Consider the following 25055-nt stretch of genomic DNA (forward strand, 5'->3'; position numbering starts at 1 on the left):
CGACCCAACCCATTCCGGCGACGTTGCGAGCCTGGTGAGACCGGCGGCAGAATTTGAAAATGACGACGGAGGTGAGAGAAAGCAGATCGGAGAGGGATGAGAGAGAGAGAGAGAGAGAGAGAGAGAGAGAGAGAGAGACTGCAGATCGCAGAGGGATAGGGAGAGAGGAGAGAAAATTGATGGCATATGGATGTAATTCATTAATTAGATGGAGGGTAAAATTGTTATTTTAGTTCAAATTGGGTTAGTGGGAATTAAAATCTGTTGCTGGGGTAAGTGGGAAAAGTTTGGCTCATTTTGGGGCTTTTGGGCAAGGTGGAACAGCTAATTTTTTTCCTCCAATCAAGAAAAAGAAAAAAATAAATTTTTTTTTTTAGAATAAAAGAAAAAGATATTTTTGTGTTCGGATCCTTTTGGAAAGTTTAGCACTTAATATTTAAGTAGAGCGATTATACAAATTACTGAGTCGGTGAAAGTCTCCGCAGAAGGAACAAATAAAAACGACATGTCGTCCTTCACAAGACAAAAGGCGAGCTCTCCAGCCGAAATCCAATACGCTCGACGCTCCGCGGCTCTAGCTTCAGCGAGACAGAGAAGATCTACGGCGGCGACGATGAGGCCGACGGCGATGGAGTTCTTCAGCGACATGGACGACCAGGGCTCCACCATGGCCATGGACGTCGACGACATCGACGCCCTCGAGATCTTCGGCGGCGATGGTGTCATCGGAGAGAACAAGCTCGCCGACCTCGACTTCTTCAACTCCTTCCCCGACGACTTCGACGAGTCCGACATGATCAACTAGGAGGCCTCGCCACCATGTAATGCTCTGATTTTCAATTTGATCCGATTCTAGGGTTTCCGGCTGTGATTTGGGAATTAGGGTTTTATGCGGTTTTGATATGGTGGATGATTTGTGTTGGACAAGTGGTTATATATATAACTTAAGTATGGATTTTTAGCTATTGTGGTTTGATTGTGCAAATTTTAATTTATGGTTGGTTGGAGGTCTGTTTATGATTGCTGAAATATTATGCAAAATTTTCAATGCCGTCTCTTTTATGTTGTTCAGAGAGGTCAGAATCGCATAAGAGAAGTGATTATGTGTGTTCTCTCGTAACCGAGTGTCGTATTGTCTGGACCAGTCAGTTTTAGTGCTTGCATGTATGATTAGAGCAAAACAGAGAGCAAGGTTGTTGCATATTTTGTGTTGATGTGGAATTCCGCCTTAATGTTCTATTGTTTTGCTTTGTTAGATGTCGAGGAATGGTGCAGTTGTTTGTGAGTTATTTTGTTGGTTGGTGGTATGAATGATATGATAATACTCATAATAGTATGGAACTATGGTTTACTTTGAGACATTGATATGTGTTTTTTTACATTTGTCATATTGTAAACCGTCGAATTGGTTCCTTCTGTACATTGGTTTCTAGGTGCTTGTGAATTGAGGTAGAAACCTTCAGTCTTGGTTATTGTTCTCATTCTTGGGAGCTATGTAGTTCAAACCTTAAAATGAATAGTATGTTCTGCATTAGTAAAACTGTAGGGCTTCGAGTTCGGTCGTTTCTGGACAACAGAGAGTTGTCCTTAGGAATCTGGATGCTAGTGTCACTTAAATTGCTGTTGTTGAGGAAACTGAGATCCACAGGTAGTCCGCTATGGCTATGGAGCAGAGTGTTTTATTTATGTATGATTTTTAAGTCAGAAGTTATAAGGTACTTGCATATGCAAAATAAAAGGTAAATAAAGAATGACAAGGAGAGAAAATAGATGGAAAAAACTTTAAGGATGGATGTTGACACGAGGAACAAAGTTATATGAATCTATGTTGTAAACTTTATGACTCTCATTGCCTTCACATGACTAGTTGAGCTATGACGCTCATCTAATTCACTAGGATCTCCTGTAATAGCTAGAAAACAGTGGTTGCTGTTAAAAATGAAGATTAGGTAATGCAAGGTCTCTGTCCCTTTCCGAGAGGTATCAGATGCCCGAGTAATTTGTTTCTCTGCTTGTGTTTTGTGAAGTTCATATCATTCTAGTTTGTTTGTTTCAGTGATCTGAATACCCACTTGTTGGTGCTCTGAGCAGTAGCCTTGGATAAATTGAAGCTTTCCATATTATAATACATGTGTGCATTTAAGTTTAATTTGCTACATGTGCTTGTCATGGTTTCAAATTTTGGTTGTTTAGATAATATGCTCTTGTTTGGTGCTCTGAGCAGCAGCCTTATATGAATTAAAGCTTCCCATATTATAGTACATGCCCAGATTTCAGTTTAATTTGCTACATATGCTTGTCACAGTTTCAAATTTTGGTTGTTTAGATAATGATCAGCACTTGAAAACTTCCATTCAAGAACTGCCTTTGCAGTTAAATCTTTTTTGGTCATCCTCCAACATTTTTGCCATATGTTTGGCATTTTGTTTTTCCCAGGTCATAAATTTCCGACAATGTCAAAATGTCAGATCATAATTTGATGCGCCATACCATTGTATTGATCGCTGAAAGCTCCCCACCTTGTGCCGAGGGTTTGGAGAGAACAGTTTTTTGTTAACTATACAATGAGATCAAGAAAATGAAGACAATCAATTAGCCACTTCTTTTGCAGTATCTAGCTTTATGATTGTACAAACTTGTATGAAAACAACGAGATCAATTACATGAAAGAACCCAATAGTTTTCACTATATATATATATATATATATACAGGAGAAAACAAAACAGGCTAGGTCTGGAAAAACATAATATATGCATCATTACTAGAGTGCGAAAAGTTTATTTTACAACAAACAAAATTCCATCAACCATATGTGAGTTGGTGAGTGCTGTACCGCTGTACGTAACACAGCATTCATGATATCCTAAGCTAGGGTAAGTAATAAACCTTTTATATATGACATTTGCAAGAAAAAAGTAAGTAATAAACCTAATTAAAGTATAATATAGCATCACAAGAATATCCTAATTACATATGGTAACTAGAATTAATCACTCACGCAAATAATATTTCCCTGTCTTAGGAGAATTAGAATAGATTTCCTACAACCAATTGGATTTTAACTGACTCTGCCTATAAATCTCTAGGAGGAGAGTGGTAGTCTCAAATTCTGTGAGAGGATTTGTGAGATTAATTTGATCTTGTGCGTTCGTATTATTTGAGGGGATTTATTTCGCAATGGTGCATCTGAGGGGAACTGATGCACTTGTGAACCAAGCTGCACCAGTATTGCAATCTATGAATGAGACACTGTGTAGAGAGGACAATATTCCTTGCCAAATTGAAGAGGGCCTCTTCTTAGGTTCTCTTGGAGCTGCAAATAACAAGGAGACGCTGGAGAACTTAAATGTCACGCACATTTTGACCGTGGCCGATTCTTTGCCACCTAAATATCCAAACGATTTCGTGTACAGGGTTTTGAATGTCGAAGACAGAAGAACCACAGACCTGCAACAACACTTTGATGAGTGTTTCAATTATATCGAAGAAGCTAAAACATCTGGGGGTGGTGTGTTGGTTCATTGCTTTTCAGGAAAATCGAGAAGTGCGACTATTGTATTATCTTATCTGATGAAGAAGCATCGTATGAGTCTATCTGAAGCTCTTGAACATGTGAAGGAAAAAAGACCAGAGGCAGCTCCTAATGCTGGTTTTATTAAACAACTGAAGAACCTTGAAGTAGTGTTGGGCATATCCGCGATTGAACTGCCAAAACCGACAAACCCATAGACCACGCTTGGGCGGATCAGGTTGGACTGTGACGCAAGAATAGTAAATTTAATTCGACCAAGTTTATTCAATTGCATGACGATTTTTTATGAGGAATGTTCCTTCTTATATATTACACGATTTCTAACCATTGCAAGTGGCTTAATGGTTCTTGCTTAGTTGGGTGTGCTCCCCAACCTAATATGTCAAAGTGGTCGCTGCAATGCACAGTTTGAGCATTTCACATGCGCCGAAGAAGTTTATCTTGGGCCTAGAAAGCCTTTGGATTCCCCTTGACAAAGTCACAAAAAAAAATGCTTTTTCTTTCAAGACAGTGGCTCCATGTTAGGGCAGTGTAGGGTTAGAGAGTTTTTTAAAAATTCTGTATTTTATTTTTTGAAGTTCATTTAGGATTTTAGTCTTGTTGGAGTAGGGTTTTTAATTTTCTTTGGTTTTCTTTTGGATTTAGTACTCTTCGTGAGCTTGAATTGTAATATGAGGGGTGTTATGTACTCTTCATGCTTGACCGAGTGAGGTCGTATGATTTATCATCAATAGATTAGTCTTCCGTTGCCCTAAAAAAATGGGGTGGTTCACTGGTTCTAGTTGAATCTCTATCATTTTTCAATTATCAATACACGTTGTCAACTCATGAAAAGATAAATAAAGACAAAGAGAGAAAAAGGAAAAAAATATAGTAAATACTCTTTTTACAACTCTCAATTAATTTCTCCCATTAATATAACATTGAATCTTTTTTTTTTTAGACAACCACATTAATATAAAATTCAATTAAATTGCTATTTTTTTCTTGTTCAAAATTTTCTTATATTATATGTATAATTTTATAATTTACCTAAAATATTTAAGTAAAAATAATTAATTTATATACCTGACATCAACATTTAATATAAAAGTAAATTCAAAACATTTTGATTTGGATTTTTTTAAACTAAATTCATTGAATACCTTGGTGTAGTTATTACTAATTAACATCCAGGATCAACTCATTTTAATTAGATTTAATCAATATATTATTTATTTGAGAACTAAAATTTTTTCTAGAGCCATCTATATTCCAAAAAAAAAAAAACTATGATCTGGATTAACAAAAATCTTAAATAGCTTATTCGGCCCTTCCAAGAATCACTTTCTAGTTTTGTCACTAAAAGTATACCAAAAATGTAGACACCTCTCTCACAAAATTCTTCAATGGATTCACTTTATATAACCTTGACATAAACTGAGTTCTTTCTTGGGACCATAGTTGTCATTCGAAATTGAGAATAGATGCAGACATAGTAATGAAACAAGAATTAAAAAGAAATCATCTATATATAAATTTCCTTCATCCCAAACAATACAACACATATATTTTCTTCAATCAATATGTTCTGTAACTTGCCCGAATAACTAATAAAGTTAAATTCATGAATTTAAATCTTATTGCCATCGTGGTATTATAGGCGAAAGTAGGTAGGGGTGGAGATATAAAAAGACAAAAAAATCAATATATAGACAGGTTTCTGTAACTAGTTTCGAGTTGCAAGTCATGGCACCAAAAGCTGGAACTATTGAAGATGACAAATGAAACCAGAATCCAGGTCCTTGCATTTGAATGTCCTTCTTGAAATTTTGAAGACAGATTCAAATTTCACTGCATTTCTGGATTCTGATCCAGATAAAGGCCTGGTAAATCTCTGTTGGAAGTCGTCCCACCAATCCAGTGGCTCGTGCTGAGGACTCAGTGGAGCAGCAGCTGCAAGCAAACGGTCAAACTTCTTTGGCTACGTCTTCTTCCTCTTCATTCCTCTAGAAACCTCAAAAGGAAGCAAACTCGGCCAAATCAAGCCTCAGCTACATCTCCCAACATCGACCAATATCTCCAATGGCATTATGGTCTGGTTAGCGGAGAGAAAGAAAGAAACCAAATATAAGTATCAACTGTTCAGATATACAATACCTAATAATCTACTTGATTACTAGGATCATTGCAAGAAAAAAAAAATCTTATAATCCTCCGAAACAGCAAAAATTATAGACATGGTGTCCAATTCTCGACCAAAATTTGATTTCAATTAATAAATAAATTCTAGGACCATAATGCAGATAAATCAGAATTGATGGATAGAGTAATTGAAATGGTTAAGACCTGGTAGATCATGGATTCGATGAAGAATTACTTGAGAGCCCTCTCCCAGATCCTGGTCTTCGTCGTCATCTTCATCCTGGGATTCTGCTGGTGACAAGGTATTCACTCCCTTACAGGTAACCATCATTCTTCTTTGGTTTGTTGTAAAATTTGTTCTCCCCTGCTCTATTTAAACCCGATGGGAAGGTTCTAGAGCAGGTGGTTTTGAAAAGAAACTGTGGGCGATCTATAAAAGGTTTGTTTTTTTAATCAAATATAAAAGGTACGTTGTGTGTGTCCTTTTTGTTGTTGTTGCGATATGCATGTCTAATTTGTTTCTTAAATGATTTCTTGCTTTGAGTAGGCAAAATCTTTTGGAATAGGGTTTATGTTTTTATTTATGGTACGGCGCATGTTATGGTGAAAATCAATGAGAAAATTAAGAATTGTTCTAGTTGTACTGAGCAAATTTATTAATAGACTGAGTTATATAATAGATTGCATGCAAGGTTGTTCTTATCAACATAAGATTACACGATTACGTGCATGATCATCAACGTATAAATATAAAAGTTTTAAAAAAATTAGTTTCACACACGGCAAGCAAGTTAACTTATTATTTTTAGAGAAAATTTCAGTCCACGTCCCTAAACTATGCTGCCAAGGCCAATTTGATACCTGAACTCTCAAAAGTATTAATGTGATACCCAAAGACCTATATTGGCATCAATGTGATACTTCTATAAAAAAAAAATCCAACGGTTCCGTCTGTTTGCTGACGTGGTAAACAAGTCCAAAAAAAAAAAATAGAGAAAAGACCAAAATGACCCTGATGTTAAATCTCATCACCAATTTTTTTTTTTTTTTTTTTAATTCTTCTTCTGGGGTCTGCTTCTTCTTCGAGCTCAGTGGTTGGATGCTGAGAAATTGAAGAGGATGGGTTGGGTTGGCGGCGGCGATGGAGGGTGACAGGAGAAGCGGAGTTCGGCAGGGATCGGGAGTTGGGGTTGGCAGCGAGGTCGAGGCGGGAGATGAGGGACTTGAGGGAGGGGTCGCGGTAGATGAAGGCGGTTGACTCGATGAAAGAGCTTGCATCACCAATCCCAGTGAAAAGAGATCGATGCTCAGTAGGGTGCCTTCTGGGATTTCACTTCCGACCCCAGTAATTTCGCCGGCGTTTACTGCAATTCCAACAAGGTTATCGACTCCTCTTGCATTTACACCAATCCCTGGAAGAGGAGCTTGTTGACTCCGAATCGATGCGAGGCGTCGATGACGTTGGTCTGGATTTGGAGGTTGAGGGCGATGAAGTCAGTCGGGTGGTATTGGTAGCGCGGATGTCGCCGACTTTTGCGGCGGCGAGGATTATGAATTGGGGCTTTTCGGCGGCGAAGAAGGACTCGACGTAAATTTTAGCGCGTGTGGTCGAGGTCGGTGTGGGTGCGGAGGACGACGTTGATGAAACCTAAGGACTGGAGCTTGCAGACGATGGCGGAGCCGACCAAGTTGTAACATTTCTTTTGGACTCAAGATTGATTCATGAATCATTTTGCAATTTCTTCCAAAATGTTCTCTTTCACTTAATTGCTACTCAGCCCTTTTCATTTCTTTTGGTTGTTGTTCCAATCATGTAACGTTGTCGTTAATCCACAGGAGTGCGAGAGAGATGGATTTGTAGCAGGAATTGGAGAGGATATCGACGACGTTAGTGATGGTTTGGGTGGTGGAGAAGGAGAGGAGAGAGAGGAGGAGGAGAGAGAAAAAGAAGAAGAAGAAGAGTCAGGTTGAAGAAGAAGAAGAAGAAGAAGAAGAAGAAGAAGCACGTGCTTGCCACATCAGCAAACAGACGGAGCCGTTGGAAAGTTTTAACGGAAGTAACATGTTGATGTCAAAATATATCTTTGAGTATCACATTGATACTTTGAGAGTTCGGGTATCAAATTGGCCTTGGCAGCATAGTTTGGGGACGGTACCTGAATTTTTCTCTTATTTTTACTTATAAGTAACTTTGTTACGTTATAATTTTATATTTCATGTTTATTAATAAATACTTCTTAAAACAAAAAAAAAAAACAAAAATTAAGTGCAGACATATATTTAGATGGGCGAAGTAAAATTTTTATGTTTGCATGTGCTCAATATACTACTAGAGAAACCCCTTTTAGGGAAGAAGCATTTGACTCCTTCATGCTTGCTCCACTTGGCTCAGGGGAATATAGCTCAGTTGGTAGAGCTCCGCTCTTACAATTGGGTCGTTGCAATTACGGGTTGGATGTGTAATTATCCAGGCGCTAATGATGGTATCTTGTACCTGAACCGGTGGCTCATTTTTTCTAAGTAATTAATGGGGAAGAGGACTGAAACACACCACAGCAAAACTCTACTGAGACAAAGATGGGTTGTCAAGAACGTAAAAGAGATAGGATGAGCAATTGGTCAAATCTAGTATGGATCGTACATAGACGGTAGTTGGAATCAACGGCTCTCTGAAATGGAAACCGAGCGTTTCGTGGTTTAAAAATGCTGAATCTTGTCTCAACCATCATTTGTCAGGACTTTTCAGAGTAAGTTCCTTGGCTTGGATAGGACATTTAGTTCCTGTCGCTATTCCTGGATCCAAGGGAGAAAACGTTCGGTGGATTGATTTCTTAGATGTATTGCCACATCCCCAAGGATTAGGCCCACATTTTACATGTCAGTGGTTTTATGGGTTGTGCATTGGTTTGTTGTACTTGTGGTGACATATTGAAAAAATAATGCTCATGTGGAGCCATAATTTACTAATTCTATCAGCTTTTCAACAATTAAATTTCCACAATTGTTTGCTTTTCCAAATTAAATTTTCATCTGAGTTTGATTAAGCATAATTTTCTTGATCAGTTACTGATTAGGTGAAGATTATTGTATATTATAAATAGAAATACTTAAATTTGAGTTATGTTTGTTTTGTAAAATGAATTTTTTTTAAAGTTTTTTTTAATGGGAGTGTGTGTCAATCAATTAAAATGAAGATGTAAGCAATATTACACGATGATTCACCCTCAGCAGGATGCGCCAAATTGCCAATACTGTGCCATCGCCTAAACTACCCTAAAATAGTCTAAGAGTTAATAGTGACAATAAATAAGCTCCAAATAACTCATAGTAACCTGACATTACTAGGTTAAAGCCAACAAAGTCAAGGAGTAGAGTAACCCAAATTTATCTGTGCCCATAAGCTTAGAATCCTAAATTTATTGATGCGTTTGTGCATATTGTTTTTCTTTCGATGTTTTTGCATCGCTCCATGTACTTTTCAGTTTTCACTTAATATAGTTTGTCGTCTTTCCCTTCAAAAAAAAAGAATCCTAAATCCTATGGGGTCTCATATACGAAACCAAAATATGTACGGACCCAAAGTGCACAACCCACACTAAATTACCAGAACCCAAATTGGATGAAACCTAAGCCCAAGAGATATCAAATCCGCCGCAACCGCTATCACCCGACACTGCAAGCAACGAACCTGTAGACCCACCACTATGTGAGCACATTTTCGGAACTAGAACCCATGATCGTGACTAGATGGCCATCCCAGAGTTAGAACAAAAAAACCAGTGACATCATTCACTAGATCACCAAGCTGCACTGTCATCACACCCAAAACCACCAAGCAGGACCTCCATAGCAGGCTAGGCCAGCTGACATCCCAAAGACCAAAACATGAAGGAGGCCACCATGCAGCACCAATACCACATCTCCAACCAAAGGCCACCACATCGGACAAAACCACTCTTCAGCCGCCCCCGTGGTGGTCGCCTCTGTCTACCATTCCAGAACCAGCACCTTAGATCACAATGATCACATTTGCATACTTCTGTCGACAAATGAAGAAGTCCCAATATAAAGGAGACTACGAGATGATACGCCACAGAGAAAGGCGATGTGCTCGATCGTTTTGGGCGAAGGAGAGGGGTTGAGCGATGGCTTAAGCCGTGCCCATAGTGGTCGACACCAATGAAGGCATTGCTACAGTTCTCAGAGACGAGAGTTGAGGATTCAGCTATTCATCAATTAGAAAACCAAACTCTGTTTCATAATAGACAATTACCTATTCAAAAATAAATAAATTAATAGACAATTACAAAACCAAACTTTGTTAGTTTGTTTGCAATAAAATTTCCTTCTTCAAAAAAAAAAAAAACAAAAAAAACAAAAAGAAAACAAACAAACAAACTTTGTTTTGTTTAAGGAAAACTGAAATTGGGAGAGAATTGAATCATGTTTTCATTGATAATAGGAGTCTCTTTATATAGAGGATCACAAGACATAAAATTAGAGTTGTATAAGGAAAAATAATCGTATAATTAATCAGATATCTATGAATATCTCTAGTTCTAAACCCTATTACAACTAGGTTAAGTAACCTAGAGTTTGGGTCAGACACATATTCTGGATTTACTTGAACACTCCCTCTTGTGTCACCTAAACGTAGTGCTTCTCTTGTTGTCTCGTTAAAAAACTTGCCGAGTAACAAAAACCCTGTGGGACAAAAATAACTTCGGTCGAAGGGGAAAAAAAGCACAACACACCCTTCACATTTCGAGACCATACATGTAGACATCTCACCCTGATGACTACGGTCATGGGAGTTAGGATAACTTCTGTAAACGATGCTACCAACACGTTTCTCGAAAGTGGAATTTAGGCAATGACTTAGTGAGTAAGTCTGCCATACTGTCCTCAGATTGAACCTAGTTCCCTTTGATCTTGAGGAGAGTCTGTTGTTGCTGATTATAATTTGTGTTGTCGCTTTTGATGTAGCCTTGATTCATTTGTTCAAAATAAGCAGCATTATCCAAAACGCTTGTAGGCTCATCTGTGGTAGACTTCAAACCACAATTTTTAGAATATGCGTAATTATGGATCCAATTCATATACATTCAAGAACCACTTCATGAAGAACAATGATCTCTGCATTGTTCCAAGATATAACGACTAGGGTCTATTCTGTAGACCTCCAAGATATCATAGTCTTTATCCATGGTGGACACTTAACCAGTTTGGGAATGACCTTTGTGTGGGTCAGAGAGATACCAAATATTAGCAAAACCTTCCAAAACACTTATGTCATTTTGGGGTGGGGATAGAGAACGCAGGCCAGCGTTGGCGGCGTTTCTGGTGTGTGATGGGTCCGAATCCATCATCTCTCTGTAGGGATAGAACAAGCCCATATCAATCGTACATCTCAAGTACCGAAAGATATCTTTTACACCAATTAAATGGCGTCGCGTTGGCGCAGAGCTATACCTTAGCTAACAAGTTCACAACATATGAGATGTCCGGTCTTGTGTATTGGGGTAAGTACAATAATGCGCCTATTATACTCATGTAAGACACTTCTGTCACTAGCACGTCTTCGTCATCATCCTTCAGACGAAGAGGATCCTTTTCAGGATTAAGACTACGAACGATCATGGGGTGCTTGGAGGCTTGACATTGTCAAAATGCTTAAGCATCTATCAACACGATGCTCAAGTTCCAAACCGAGACATAATCGTGTTCTCTCAAAATCCTCCATCTCAACTCGGATTTCAAGTGTTCAACGGTTTCCCTTAACTCTTTAAGGGCTTTCAATGAAGATCATATCCAACATGAACCGCGATAAAATCTGAAACTTGTTATGGAAACTCGTGGGCATATCTCTTCCCAATTAAGTAGTCACTTTAGTGAGCGTTTCAACCTCTTTGTAAACGCACTTTGTGTTCTAGAGCCACTTGACTTGGGTAAAGGAAATTCACCATGAACCTTCATGTATATTCCTTATCTAGATCCCCATAGAGATACATAGTGACCACATTTGTAAGCTGCATGTTCAGTTATTTAGAAACTACCAAACTGACAGGGTAGTGGAATGCAATGACATCTAGTACGAGAGAATATGTCTCATCGTAGTCGATTCCAAGGCGTTTTGTGAGAAGCCTTGAGCCATAAGGAGAGATTTCCATCTCTTTTTCTCATCACACTTTCTAACGAAGACCCATTAGTCAATAGGTTTTATGTTAGGAGGTGTTGGCATCAGTAGCTCGAAAACCTTCCTCTTCGTTAGAAAATCCATCATAACATGGATCGCATCTTTCTATTTAGGTCAAATTTCTCTACGTTGGCATTCATTCATCAACGGAGTGTGGTTCGATATCATCTGACTCAACAAACTCATGCGCAACTACATCATCAATTATGATGGAGTTTCTATCCCACGTCTCATGTGCACTAGTGTAATTTTCATAGAACTCTATATTCTTAGGAATATGTTCTGATGTTGAGGCGTCCCCCAACTATAACCATAACCCAGAAGATTCTCATGAGACGGAGTTTGAGTTTTGACGATCAAAGGATTGAAATGTGCCAAACTATCCTTCAAACCCACGGGCCTCCCACGCATCCTAGCTGGGGCCATGACCTGTGACGCCAAAGTGCCACTCCCTATGGCGTTGGCGCCATGCCTACCTCCGTGCAGGGTGGTGCTACGTCTTCTTATAGATACGTCCATCCTTGGAGGCATGTTTGCAGCATATTTGTGTGATCTTGTCACTTTAACGGGGACCGAGATGAGACATAGTGGGGACAAACTACGACAATTCATGTTGTTCCTGTTGAACATTCGTGTTCTTATCTCCCCCTAACGACGGGAAGACTATCTCATCAAAGTGACATCCGCAAATCTAGCGGTAAGGAGATCGTCTAGCAAAGGCATTATGTGGCGGACGATTGTTGGAATCTTAAATCCAACGTAGTGGCCCATTCGTCTGTAAGGACCTATCATAGAGCATTGTGGCGGTGCAATTGGCACATAAAGGGCTCACTCAAATGTGCGTAAGTACAAAATACTTGTACCCAGTCACTAGCTGTAACGTAGAGATACATTGAGTGGCGGTAGGTCGTAGATGAATTAGCATAGCTACATGCGATATTGCATCACCCCAAGCGGATATAGGGAGATTAGAGCGCATTACCAATGTCCGGACTACCATCGCAGTAGTTTCCGCGAGACCATTCTGGTGTGTTCATGGGAATATGATGTCCAACATCAGTCCCAATGCGATAACCATCGAAAGTCTTCGATGTAAACTCTCTAGCATTGTCAATTCCAATTGACTGAATAGGATGATCCGGGGAGTGAGCCCGTTGTTATATGGTATGTGCTAGGAGTGTAGTATAAGCAGCATTTACAAGTGGACAATGGCACAACACGTGTCCAGCGTGTTTGCGTGTCAACCAACATCATGAGATATTTGAACGTCCGCAAGTTGGTTGAATCAGTCCATAGAATCTCCACGGATTCTATGTAAGAACAAAATAAGTATTTTCATATCATTTGCATAGGATGGTCTCAGTCCTAACTTCCCTTAGGAATGGGCTTTGTAAAATGAACGAAAGGCCTTAGGATCAACCAATGAGGATTTTGGTTGGGCATAAGCGTCTGAAACGCTATTTGAAGCAAAGTTAGTGATTGCAACATCACCTGGCGCGTCATCACCATAATGTACGCTATCCATGGTGTCATGGATAAGGACTGTGCCAGCCCTAGGCTGGTGGTGGACGGCGGCGGCGGTCATAATTAGTCCAAGAATCAACTTTTGATTCATGCTTCGTTTCGTTCGAAAGAAAGGATGTCCATGTGAAGTCTTTAGTAGACGGATCATCATATCATGACTAGGATGACATATCCTGTCATGACAAAGCCAATATGTGTCTAAATCCAAGAGATCTTCTCTCATAACTTTATTGGATTTAATAGCTCGAATAGTGACATAGTGTCCACTAGGGAGACACATAAACTTCTCTAAGATGTGCATTTGTTCGCAATCATTAGAGGTAGTGCAAAGGAACTTATTTCCGTTCTCTACATGCGTTTTCGCATGGAATCCATTGGCTATTCATAGGTGCGATTTGCCCTAGGAGCGTAGAGAGTTTCTGTGACAGTAATCAACGTGCTATTTGGTAAGGGAACTTGGGCTATTTCATGTCCTTGAATTAATTCTGATGGCCCAGCCATCGTAGTCACAAAGTCATATGCTCAGAATCAAAATGGAGTCATAATGAAAAGAACTCAGAATTTTATTCATAAGCCAACGGAGTTACATCATTGTCTCTTTTACCAAAGAAAATCTAATCCAAAATGCTGGCTAATGCAAAATAATGGTAGTCGTCTAACTTCTTTCGGTAATTCCAAAATAAATATGACAAGGTGATAGAGAGATTTCGGTGGAGCAAGACTCGCTTAAGTACCACTAATCTCATAACCTTCCTAGACATCACACTTAGTTTGGGTGAGCCTACTTTGAAGAAAGACTAAACCATTGACATCTACTACAAAATATATAGCAATTGCCTATTACATCTCTTGGAAAAATAAAGACTTAGACAGAAGTGGCGATCTATTGATCCCAGCCAAATTTGTAGTCTTCAACCCTTTACTCTAGATCATCTTCTTGATCTTCTTGTTCCACATAGTGAGCTTCTCTTGCTTCACAATTTGCTTTGTAGTGACGATTTCTTCACGAGCTCTACAAATGTATGCCCAATGACCAGATACTCCACATCGAGAACATACATCTCTTTGCTCAGACTCCATTAATTGAGGTTCTTTGAAAGCGTCATTTAGATGACTCTTCGTGTTGGTGACGCCACCAACATGGCCAGAGGCACTCTCTTTCCACGTTGACCTCTTCGGTTCCGTGTTCGCCTATTTTGGCAGTTACCTTCCCAAGTAGAGCGATTATATGGACTAGGACGTCCATAAGTATCCCTAAGATTAGGGTTTTGCTCTTGGCGTCCTCTCTTAGGGGCGCAACTATAATTGGATTCCGGAATATGCTCTGTTTCCATGGATCTAGAATTATAGTTCTTCACAAGGATGTTGTCATGCTTTTCAGCGACATTTATAGCTCCAATGAGCTCATGAAACCTTGTGATCCATCCTGCAGTAATATCGATTCGATAGTTCTTAGCAACCATCAATGTAGAGACAGGGAAGGAAGAGAGAGTCTTCTCAATCAACATCACATTTGTGATCTCTTTACCACATAATTTCATTAATGATTTAATGCGAAATGCTTCCGAGTTGTAGTCAAGAACTGACTTGAAATCACAAAAGCGGAGGCTATGCCATCTCACTTCTAAGTCAGGAAGCAGGGAGTCACGGACGTTGCCAAATCTTTCTTTGAGTGAGACCCACAGCCTTCTGGGGTCTTCTTCATTCATACACTCGTATTGGAGCGAATCATCCATATGACGAGTCATTAGGATGATGGATTTCGCCTTATTTGCCTATAAGGATGTTCTATTTGCTTCCAAAGCTTGAGCTTGCTCAACAGTTAGCACGTCCTGGCTAGGCACGAGAATTGTATCCAGGATTACATCGGCCTTCAGATGCTGGTGGACATCACGAACCCACCTGTGATATCTAGAGCCAGTTGTTCCCAATGGAGCAAAGTCCAATTTGTTCAGGTTACTCATCCTGAAAGAGAATAAGAAAAAAGAGTTAGTTTTGGAGCGTAAAAGGCTACCACGAAAACATATAAAATTCCTGAGTGTAATCGCTTCCAAGAAATTAGGAATTTCTGAGCGTAATCGCTTCCAAGGAATTAAATTCCAAGATGTATTGGATTAGATCGAAACAATGACGTAAGTGGTCGATCATAAATTCTCTACAAACTCTAAGTTTGGAGTACTCTACAAGCTCCAAGCTTGGAGTGAGCACGAACCCCCACAATTCTGCTTTTGGTCTCCCCTAGCCTATAAAGAAGAAAGGGTGGTAGAAGAAGGGAGTTTGCAAGTCCCTGAAAAGAAGAGAAATTGAATTACAAAACTCTAAAAAAAGGGGAATGTTTAGTAAAAAATACCTTTAAATAGGTCGTTGGAAAATTTGGCCGGTAAAAGTGGTCGGAAAAGTCGCCAGAATGTGGCCGGAAAACTTGCCCGAAAAGTCTCTGGCGGTCGTTGACTGATGACGTGGCAGTGGGTCCGATGCTGACGTGGCAGTGGGGTCTAGTGCTGACGTGGCTTGGGCTCGGCTAGGGCTGCCTCCTCCCTTTTTCTTTTTCTTTTTTTTTCTTTCTTTTCTTCTCTTTTCTTCCAATTTTCTGCATAAGGTTTAGTTGGCCGGCTCACCCACTTTTAGGCCGGTTTTTGTTCTTTTTCTTCCTGTTCCTGAATCGTCAGATTGAGAGGTGTATGCTGACAAAATTTAGTTGAAATTGGATGCCCGGAAGATGATGAACAAGTGAAATATTTTCTGTGGGTTGTATGGAGCTTCCGGTGGCCGGTTCGATCGGTTTCCGACCGGTTCTTCGGGTGGCGCCGCCAGTTCTAGACTCCTGGGATCGAGTACTTCAAGGTGTGAGGTGGAGGCAGAAAATGCTTCAAGGTTTTGTATTCGGATTCAAGGTTTTTAGCTTCTTGAATCAAGGTTTGGCTATTTGTTTCAGAGTTAGGGCTTTGTGCTGATAACGTGTTTAAGGAAAACTGAAATTGGGAGAGAATTTAATCGTGTTTTCATTGATTATAGAGGCCTCTTTATATAGAGGATTACAAGATATAAAATTAGAATAGAGGATTACAAGACATAGAATTAGAGTTGTACAATGAAAGATAATCGTACAATTAATCGGATATCTATTAATATCTCTAATTCTAAACCCTATTACAACTAGGTTAAGTAACCTAGAATTTGAGCCAGACACATATTTTGAATTTACTTGAACATGTTTGAGTTTTTTGTTAATAAGTTTCTTAAGATAAATGCATTTTCATTATTATTGCAGTTTTCTTTAAAATTAAAATAAACAAAAAATAAATAAAATAAATAAAGAGCACTGGTACAGCTCTGTACATGTTTCCACTATCCTTTATCTTGATTTTTTTTTTCTTATTTTGTTAATTCTCTATTTACTATCTTACCTCAATATGTGATCTTTATATTCGAAGTATTAACTAAGCAAGGCCGTTAGTGAGCTTTCAACAATTTAACCTTCTTGTGGGTGTTTGCTTAATTAAATAAGACTAGTGCCATACCCCTGAGGATACACATGTTATTGTTGAAAAGAAAACAACGTGAAAGTTTTTTTTTCGCATACACTTTTTCAATTTTTTATTTTCTATAAATATTTCTTTTGAGATAATTTCATTATAAGTTTTATTTATAAATGGTATTTTGGGCATTCAAAATTTGGCTTCAATTTTTTTTTTCTTTAGTTGAGTTAGGGCTAAAACAGAGAGATAATTTATTTGTCCTCCAAAAATGAACAGATGTATTCTAAACACAGGACATCGATCTTTACATTTCCATCATCCCAAACAATACAGCAAACATATTCTTTTCAATCAATAACAAATTACATATAAGTTATTGACAAAAAATGACTTAACAAATACATCCTTTAAAGATTGAAGTAAACATATAAGGACTGAATCTTACAAATAAGGATAATGTGCTTTCCATTTGTCACATGTCATGAGTTAATTTACTTTTTTATCTTTAACTAATTCTTTTGACTTTTAATTCCTTTATAAGGATTAAATCTTACAAATAAGGACAATCTAATCTTCACTTGCCACATGTCATGAGTTAATTTACTTTTTTACTCTTAACTACTTTTTTACTCTTAACTACTTCTTTTGACTTCTAATCCCTTTATGTTAATTTTTTTTTTCCCCAAATCCTGCTGCTGCACTAGTCTAATCCTGCTACTGCACTCGTACCTCCTATTCTGCTACTGCACTCGTCATCGCCTAATCCTGCTACTGTACTCATCCAATCCTGCTACTGCACTTGCTGCACTCATACTCGTCCAATTTTGCTACTGCCCTCATACTTGTGTTCTACTACTGCACTCGCCATCGCCTAATCCTACTACTGCAATCGTCCAATCCTGCTACTGCACTCATACTCATCCACTCGCCATCGCCTAATCCTACTACTGCACTCGTCCAATCCTGCTGCTGCACTCATACTCATCCAGTTATGCTACTACAGTTGTACTCATGTTCTGCTACTGCACTCGTCCAATCCTGCTATTGCACTCTGATAGGAGCAAAAAGTGTGACGATATTATTGAATATGTGCCCCATTTTAGCCTTGTTTCTCCCTTAAGTTTCGTGTTTTGAGTCATCGAGTCATTTTAAGAGTCTTGTAGAGTGTTTGGCTTGAAATAGGTAGAAAACGTAAACTTCATGAAGAATCCTAGCTGGATCAGGATTCCTCACTGTCATGCTAATCTGTGGGCCTTAAGATAGAATTTATGGGAGTATTTTTCTGAAATTAATTTGTTTTAATTTCTTTTATTTTCTCTAAAAGAATTTAATTTTGTGCTCTTTATTAAATCAGGTTGACCAAGCAATGAAGAAGGGAAATAAAGAGAAAGACGTTTTCAGTTGGAGAATAAAAGAGAAAGATGTTTCAGCTTGGAAATTAAAGGAATTGCCCCATTATGAGAGGAGTTAAGGCCTTAAAGGAGATGTTTCAGTTGGAAAATTAAAGGAATTATGATGCAATCCTATCCGTCTAATGATGAAGGGTATGATCGATAAAAGCCAACCAATGCTCCCCTATAAATAGGCAACGTCCAGAACAGAATTTGCATCACTTCCTGGCCAAAAACTTTTCTGAGACTCTGCCCAATTCACTCCTTAAACTTCCATCACCTACAAGACCGTGACACCATCCATCCATCAATCTACAAAGCTCTAAGGCGTTGAGTCAAGGACGCTCCACCACCATAGTAGATACGAGTTCATCACCTTGTTGCCAAGCCGCTGAGGAAAGCTTCAAAGTGTAACTATGACTCTACTTACAATTTTTGTTTCGGTTTTGTGGGTTTGCATTTGTGAGTTGTGTAATTGGAGACACGAAATTTTCAGAATATTTTTATTAATATTTTTGAGATTTTCAATTTATTATTGAGTTAATTTTGAGAATTCTTTTATGATGCATGTTACAATCTTGTGCCCTTTTATGTGTTTAGGTAATTTTCAGAGTTAGGTTCATAAGTTTGCATGCTAGAATAATGGTGAGAGTTCTTGTGTGTTTGCTTAATTTGCCAAGAGTAATTGTTATTTGTTAAGGCGCTAAGTTAAACAAGTAGCAATTAGTTCTAAAAAGTGGTAAAAACCATGTTCAATGGTTAGACAATTCTGAAAATTATGTGTTAAATTCTATGTGTAATGGTTAATTTGCACGTGTGAGTTGATTCGAGGGTTAGATAATACTACTAGTTAAGAGAATTACGCTAAGTGTTTTCGAAAATTAGTAGTATTAGGCTTGGTAAGGACTTTTCCGATCCAATCCTACATTAGAACGAATTAGATAAATGGATTCATCCGCTAAGGCTCTTCATTTGGGCTCTTATCTAGGCATTTAAGATGGGCATATTTTTGTAGCATGTTGAAATGAATTTTCTGTTTTTACACTTAGTAATTTCCGAGTGGTATTGGTCTAGGTTAGGGAAGTCGATCATTGTATATAGTTTTATTTGTTTCGTTTTTTTTTTTAATAGATTAGGAACCAAATTTCAAAACCCCCCATTTTATTATTTTATTTGTTAATTGACCTTTTTGTGTAGGTGTACCCTACAATCCCCGAACTGAACGATCCCTGCTTATCCTATACTGACAACTACATTTTGCAGGGTTAAATTGTGAGGCTATTTCAGCTGCATCTCACTCGTTGCACTTATACTCGTCTAGTTGCTACTACACTTGTAGTCGTGTTCTGCTACTGCAGTTGTCATCGTCTAATCCTGCTATTGCACTGATCCAATCCTGCTACTGCACTCGTACTTGTCCAGTTCTGCTACTACACTTGTGCTTGTGTTCTGCTATTGCATATTACTTGTACTTGTGTTCATACTTGTCTCAATTAGTTAATAAAAGCAACTAGCTTGCAAATCATACAAAATGTTTCAAATCTATTCCAAAGAAGCAAAGATCAATGACTAATTACTTCCAAACCCCAAAAAAGCTTCTTTTAGAGAAACGTCAGCGATAACTTTGATGGAGGAACAAGAAAACAAATCACATCTAGGTTCCAGATTGAACACCTAATCCCAATCAATTCATATTGCTTCACATACGCTAAACACACCTAATCCAAATCAATTCATATCAATTCAGCAAACCATGAAAACACAAATTCCTTTATTTAAAGTAAACCCAATCCAGCTAATTCTTATGAATTGGAATGCATAAACACACGCATACATAGATTCACCATAAACATCCAAACACCCATACAATAAACACATCAAATGGATCAAATTTGATTCCAACTTTTAACAGATTTGAGAACCGGTGGCGTCGTCAAACTCGGTGTCGCACGCCTTGCTACTCAGAGTCGCTGCGAGCCTGAAGCCCAGCCGTTACTGGTAGTAACGAAATCGGAACTCCCAGACGATCTTGGGTGAGGGAAGAGGTGGAAGGCTCAACAGTATTGGTGGCCGAGAGAGAGAGAGAGAGAGAGAGAGAGAGAGAGAGAGAGAGAGAGAGAGAGAGAGAGAGAGAGAGAGCTGGAGTCTACTCTATGGCATCGTAGTACTTTTTAATAAAAACTTGTTTTAACTTGTAATTGCACATGAAGGATCAGTGATTAGGCCTCCTCTATTCTTCTTGGGCCTAGGCTTATGTTCTTATTTGTATAATTTTTTTTGAAAGTGAGTTTTCTGTGTTTAGATCTTTGGTCATGTGCTACTATGTAATTTTTTATTCAATCAATGGGTTTATGTAACATGTCATAATAACTAATGTCGTAAAGGTCACAAATGTAAATAGGATTCCCAAAGTAAATAGGGGTGGAGATATAAAAAGTTATAAACATAAATAAATAAATAAACAAACAGGTTTCTGTAACTAGTTTTGAGTTGCAAGTAGCAAAAAAGACCAAGGGTCGGCAAAAAAGCTGGAACTAGTGAAGATGACAAATGAAATTAACCAGACTCCAGGTTATCTTCTTGAAGATGACAAATGACAAAAGCTGGAATTAAAATACAATTTTCCCATGTCAAGATGGTCTATCAAGATCCACCCTCAAAAGCAGTTAATTTGTCCCTCATGGTCTGCTGCGCGCAGTTAATGAAATTACAAAGTCACCATCCTTCACTTGGCTACCCGGAACAACGTGTGGCTCGTTCTTCCTCGAGATCTAAACAAAGATGAGGCCATTGAAGGGTCTAGGTTTACAGTCTTGAAGGCAGCCTTTACAACTCGAACATCAACATGCCCAAAGAGTCAAGAGATGCAATTTGGATCCTCTCACGGTTGGCCAGTTTTGTTGTCAACCGGCTCGAGTTTATGCTCTCAACTCCATTCTTATCTGGGATTCAGCTTCCCCTTCCACCGCTCAAGACTTTTCCAGATATACTTGGCATTACATATCAGACAGGTACTACCTATGCATACAATTATCACTTCAGATTGATATGCAAAACAGTTGACGTGACTAAAAAGCCTTCGAGTGATAAAAGAAGAAACATTGTATTTCACTTCTGTGAAAGATATAATACCTACTAAAGATCTCAACATGCTACAGCTGCAGTAGTTGAACTCACTGGAAGAGCTGAAGATCAAAGTGGCTGAGGAGGCTATAATACAAAAGAATATTGCAGATCAAGAAGATGCACTTGCATAAATTGCAGCCAAGGGAAAATGTCCATACCTCGCCGTTTCTTGTTGGCTCTTCCTCTGACCAGTGAGGAGTGCAGAATATATCTCCTCCTACTACTACTGGTGCTTCCCATCACCCACCACGACTCTCTTTGAGCTATACAATTAAGAGTTGACGTCAGAGAAAGAAACCAAATATATCAGCTGTTCAAAGGTACAAAAGATAATTGTCTTGTTGATTACTGGGATCATTCCGAAAACAAATAAAAAATAAAGATAAGAAAAATATTATAATCCTCCAAAAAAAAACATCAAAAGTCATTGACAATGTGTTCAATTTTTGAAGAAAATTCGATTTCAATTAATAAATCAAGCCATAACTCAGATCGTGGGAAATAGACAGTACCTTGTCATGCTCTTGGTTTCCGCTTCTGATATAAACCAAGCCAGAGTAACGAGAAAACGAGGAATTGTTAGTGACAGTATTATCAGATCTATCCAGTAACAAAATTAATAATAATGATTAAAACCCTAACGACACCGAGTAAAGAAATGGTTAGAGACCTGGTAGATCATGGATTCGATGAAGATTGCTTGAGAACCCTCCTCCCAGATCTTGGTCTTCGTCGTCCTCTTCACCCTGGGATTCTGCTGGTAACCAGGTATTCACTCTCTCACAGGTAACCATCAATCTTCTTGGTTTGTTCTGTAAAAGTTGTTCTCCGTGGCTCTATTTAAACAGGATCGGAAGGTTCGAGAGAAGGCGGTTTTGACAAGAAAACCTGTGGGCGATCTATAGAAGGAATGTTCTGTGTGTGTTTTTTCTTTTTGTCCTCTTTTGTGATTTGTGTGCCTTTAATCAGTTGATTCTCAGATTTTTTGCTTTAGGGTTGGCATTTCGTGTACAGTAAACCATATTCCCGTTCACGTACAGTACTGACTGTACGGTGCATATTATGGTGAAAATTGATGTGAAAACTTAGGATTGTTCTAGTTGTACTTGGCAAATTTATTAATATATTGAGTTATTATTATGCAAGATTGCATGCACGGTTTTTTTTTATAAACAATAATACACGATTACGTGCATGAGCATCAACGTCTCCATGTAAAAGTTTTTAAAAAAAAAATTCATGCATGACAAGTAAGTTAACTTATTATTTTTACTTAAATGTAACTTTTATTACGATATAACTTTGTATCTCACATTTATTAATAAATTCTTCTTAAAAGGAAAATAACAAAAACTCTAAAGCGACGTTGCAAACATTTATGTAGATATGGTAAGTGAAAATTTTCATGTTTTTGCTCAATATACTACTAGCACTACAAAAAAGAATTCATTTAGCTTCAGCAATTAGCGTTGGCCTAAGAATGATGTCGCCATTGATCTGAAATTTGCTACGGCAAATGCGTCGTCGCGAAGAGAAAACATATTTGCAACAGCATGAGTTCGCCGCCGCAGAAGTATCCCTCAGTGGCTACGGCATATACTTTCCGTTGCCAGAATTCTCTTCTTTTACCTACCGCGTAAATAGGTGCCATCGTATATTTTTATTCTATATATATTTTTTTCTGTCGTATTAGATGTCCTTTTAGGTTTTTTGGGTTTAGAAACATTGAGTTCCCGTTCGCGCTCACTCCGTCCTGTCCGGCATTTCATCTAGTTTCACTCCGACAACGAAGTCGACTATATCAATCCACGATTGTTCAGACTCCACCTCCTTCCTAGGCTAGTAACTTATTAGCCCTTATAGCTCTTTCTTCAAACCATACTTATTACTCAGCTAGGCTGCTGTATTTCGATTTTGAATACCCTCACTTAGCTTGCTTCAATCCCACAAAAATGTTGGAATTAGTAGTGATGATATTTTGGACATCAAATTCCAAATTTCCCATGCATGTTTAATTTTGGCCGTCATAAAAAGTTATTTTCGTACATGTTCTTCCGAGTCATATGCCTCTCAATTGTTAAACTCATTTCTCTTTTCAGTAGCAAAAATTTAGAAAAACTCAAGAGACAAAGACAAAGCCACATTATTCAGTACAACATAACAAGTAAAAACTCAAACACTGATATAGAAACATACCCAGATTTTGAAACCAGAAAAGAATTGTTTAATTATGAGAATTTTAAAATAATTAACAGATAAAAAAATAAAAAAATAAAAACATCTGCCCTCCTACAAAGAAAGAAAAAGTTCAACCAAACAAAAAGAAAGAAAAAAGTTATAGCATTTTATAAAAACACATTGAGAAACACATTCCTTTGTTAGTCTTTAGTTTGTCAATACATATTTCTTGCTAGTTCTTCTTTTTCTTCTAGAAACACATTACTTTAGGTGTTCCATGAAGAACACCTTAATTAGGAGCTTATTTAGAATCTTTGAACTTTGATGACAAATTTCCGCCACCCAACTACCCCATGGCCTCTGCCTCGGTCGGTCAGTCCTTGATAAACCCCCAATTATAAGCCGAACTGTTCTTAAACCTCCAAAAACACCAACCCATCAGAACTGAAGACTCGTGCCTATTTTTATAGAGGGTAAAGGATGGACTAGTACCAAGCACTACAAGAAAAGTAGTCTACAACAACATCATAATAACAACATGCTCTAAATGCTCGTTGTTACATACAATCTTCTACAACGGGAAAAAAATGTACATTGTAGAAAACTGTTTGTCACCACATGCATCATTTGCATGTTGTTAATTTAGTTATCAACAACTTACCTTGCACGTTGTTATCTGCAAGTTGTCAATTGATTTATCAACAAGCAAACGTGCATGTTGTTGAAAATTTTAAGAACCACGACGTGCGGTGAACGCTGTCAAAGCTTTGAAATGAAAAACAAAAGAAAAATAACAGAAAATTGTGCGGGAATGTTGCCGCTATAATATAAATTTTATCGCACTTTTTAACTTTGAGGAGAATTTTCAGAAATCCTCGACAAAAACGATAGAAAATAAAGCCTTGTCTAAAACTCACTGAACTAAAAACCCACTCCTTATATACTAGGAGCGGGCAGAAACAGAACTGGGAGGGCAAAACCGGCCGAACCGGGCCGAAAATATGGTGGCGGTTATGGAACCGGAAAAAGCAGTGCAAAAATGTTCAGCTTTCGAACCGGACCGGATTGAACCGGGTAGGAACCGGGTTAATACTCTGAACCGACCGCAAAAAAACCGAACCGGCCTGTTTATTATATTTATATATATTTTTATTAGTTTTCTTATGTGTCAATTTATGACTGGTGGACATTTGGTTGCACGTAGAACACTCGCACCCGATCACGCCTAAACCTAAGTAACCCTAACCGAGTACGATCTCATTCAGTCTCCACTCTCACACTCGGCCTCCCACCTCATTCTCTCTCTCTCTCGACTCCACACCGAGCCCGACTGCACACCGCCGCAATGACCACCACAATCTTGCTGCAAAACGCTGCTGGCTGCCCGCCGATCTTCACGCCGAGCCCGCGATCTTGCTGCAGAACTCTGTTGGCTGCCCGTCGAGCCCGATCTAGCTGCAGAACGTTGCTTGCTGCCCGCCGATCTTCACATCGATATGCAGTT

At 38.5% G+C, this 25055-nt stretch overlaps 2 protein-coding genes and 2 long non-coding RNA genes across 4 annotated transcripts; 2 read left to right on the forward strand and 2 right to left on the reverse strand.

The window, feature by feature from the left end:
• The first annotated feature begins 485 nt into the window (after positions 1-485).
• Positions 486-1011, forward strand: LOC112196118 (small acidic protein 1). Its single transcript, XM_024336426.2, has one exon. It carries the CDS (start codon positions 506-508, stop codon positions 803-805), a length of 300 nt encoding a protein of 99 aa, XP_024192194.1. The 5' UTR covers positions 486-505; the 3' UTR covers positions 806-1011.
• A 2167-nt stretch (positions 1012-3178) lies between these two features.
• LOC112198814 (dual specificity protein phosphatase 1) lies at positions 3179-3730 on the forward strand. Its single transcript, XM_024339919.2, has one exon. The coding sequence runs from the start codon at positions 3179-3181 to the stop codon at positions 3728-3730; it is 552 nt and encodes a 183-aa protein (XP_024195687.1).
• A 1502-nt stretch (positions 3731-5232) lies between these two features.
• LOC121053018 lies at positions 5233-5994 on the reverse strand. Its single transcript, XR_005810525.1, has 2 exons — positions 5862-5994; positions 5233-5610 (listed from the first exon to the last, which is right to left on the reverse strand). It is a non-coding gene; the product is annotated as an uncharacterized LOC121053018 (long non-coding RNA).
• A 14757-nt stretch (positions 5995-20751) lies between these two features.
• LOC112196468 lies at positions 20752-22249 on the reverse strand. Its single transcript, XR_005810544.1, has 5 exons — positions 22044-22249; positions 21886-21910; positions 21532-21636; positions 21380-21457; positions 20752-21265 (listed from the first exon to the last, which is right to left on the reverse strand). It is a non-coding gene; the product is annotated as an uncharacterized LOC112196468 (long non-coding RNA).
• Positions 22250-25055: the final 2806 nt, after the last annotated feature.

Source organism: Rosa chinensis, chromosome 4 (genome assembly GCF_002994745.2).
Source record: "Rosa chinensis cultivar Old Blush chromosome 4, RchiOBHm-V2, whole genome shotgun sequence".
NCBI lineage: Eukaryota > Viridiplantae > Streptophyta > Magnoliopsida > Rosales > Rosaceae > Rosa > Rosa chinensis.

Coding starts and splice junctions, on each gene's coding strand:
- LOC112196118 (XM_024336426.2), top strand. CDS start 506: ATGTCGTCCTTCACAAGACAAAAGGCGAGCTCTCCAGCCGAAATCCAA.
- LOC112198814 (XM_024339919.2), top strand. CDS start 3,179: ATGGTGCATCTGAGGGGAACTGATGCACTTGTGAACCAAGCTGCACCA.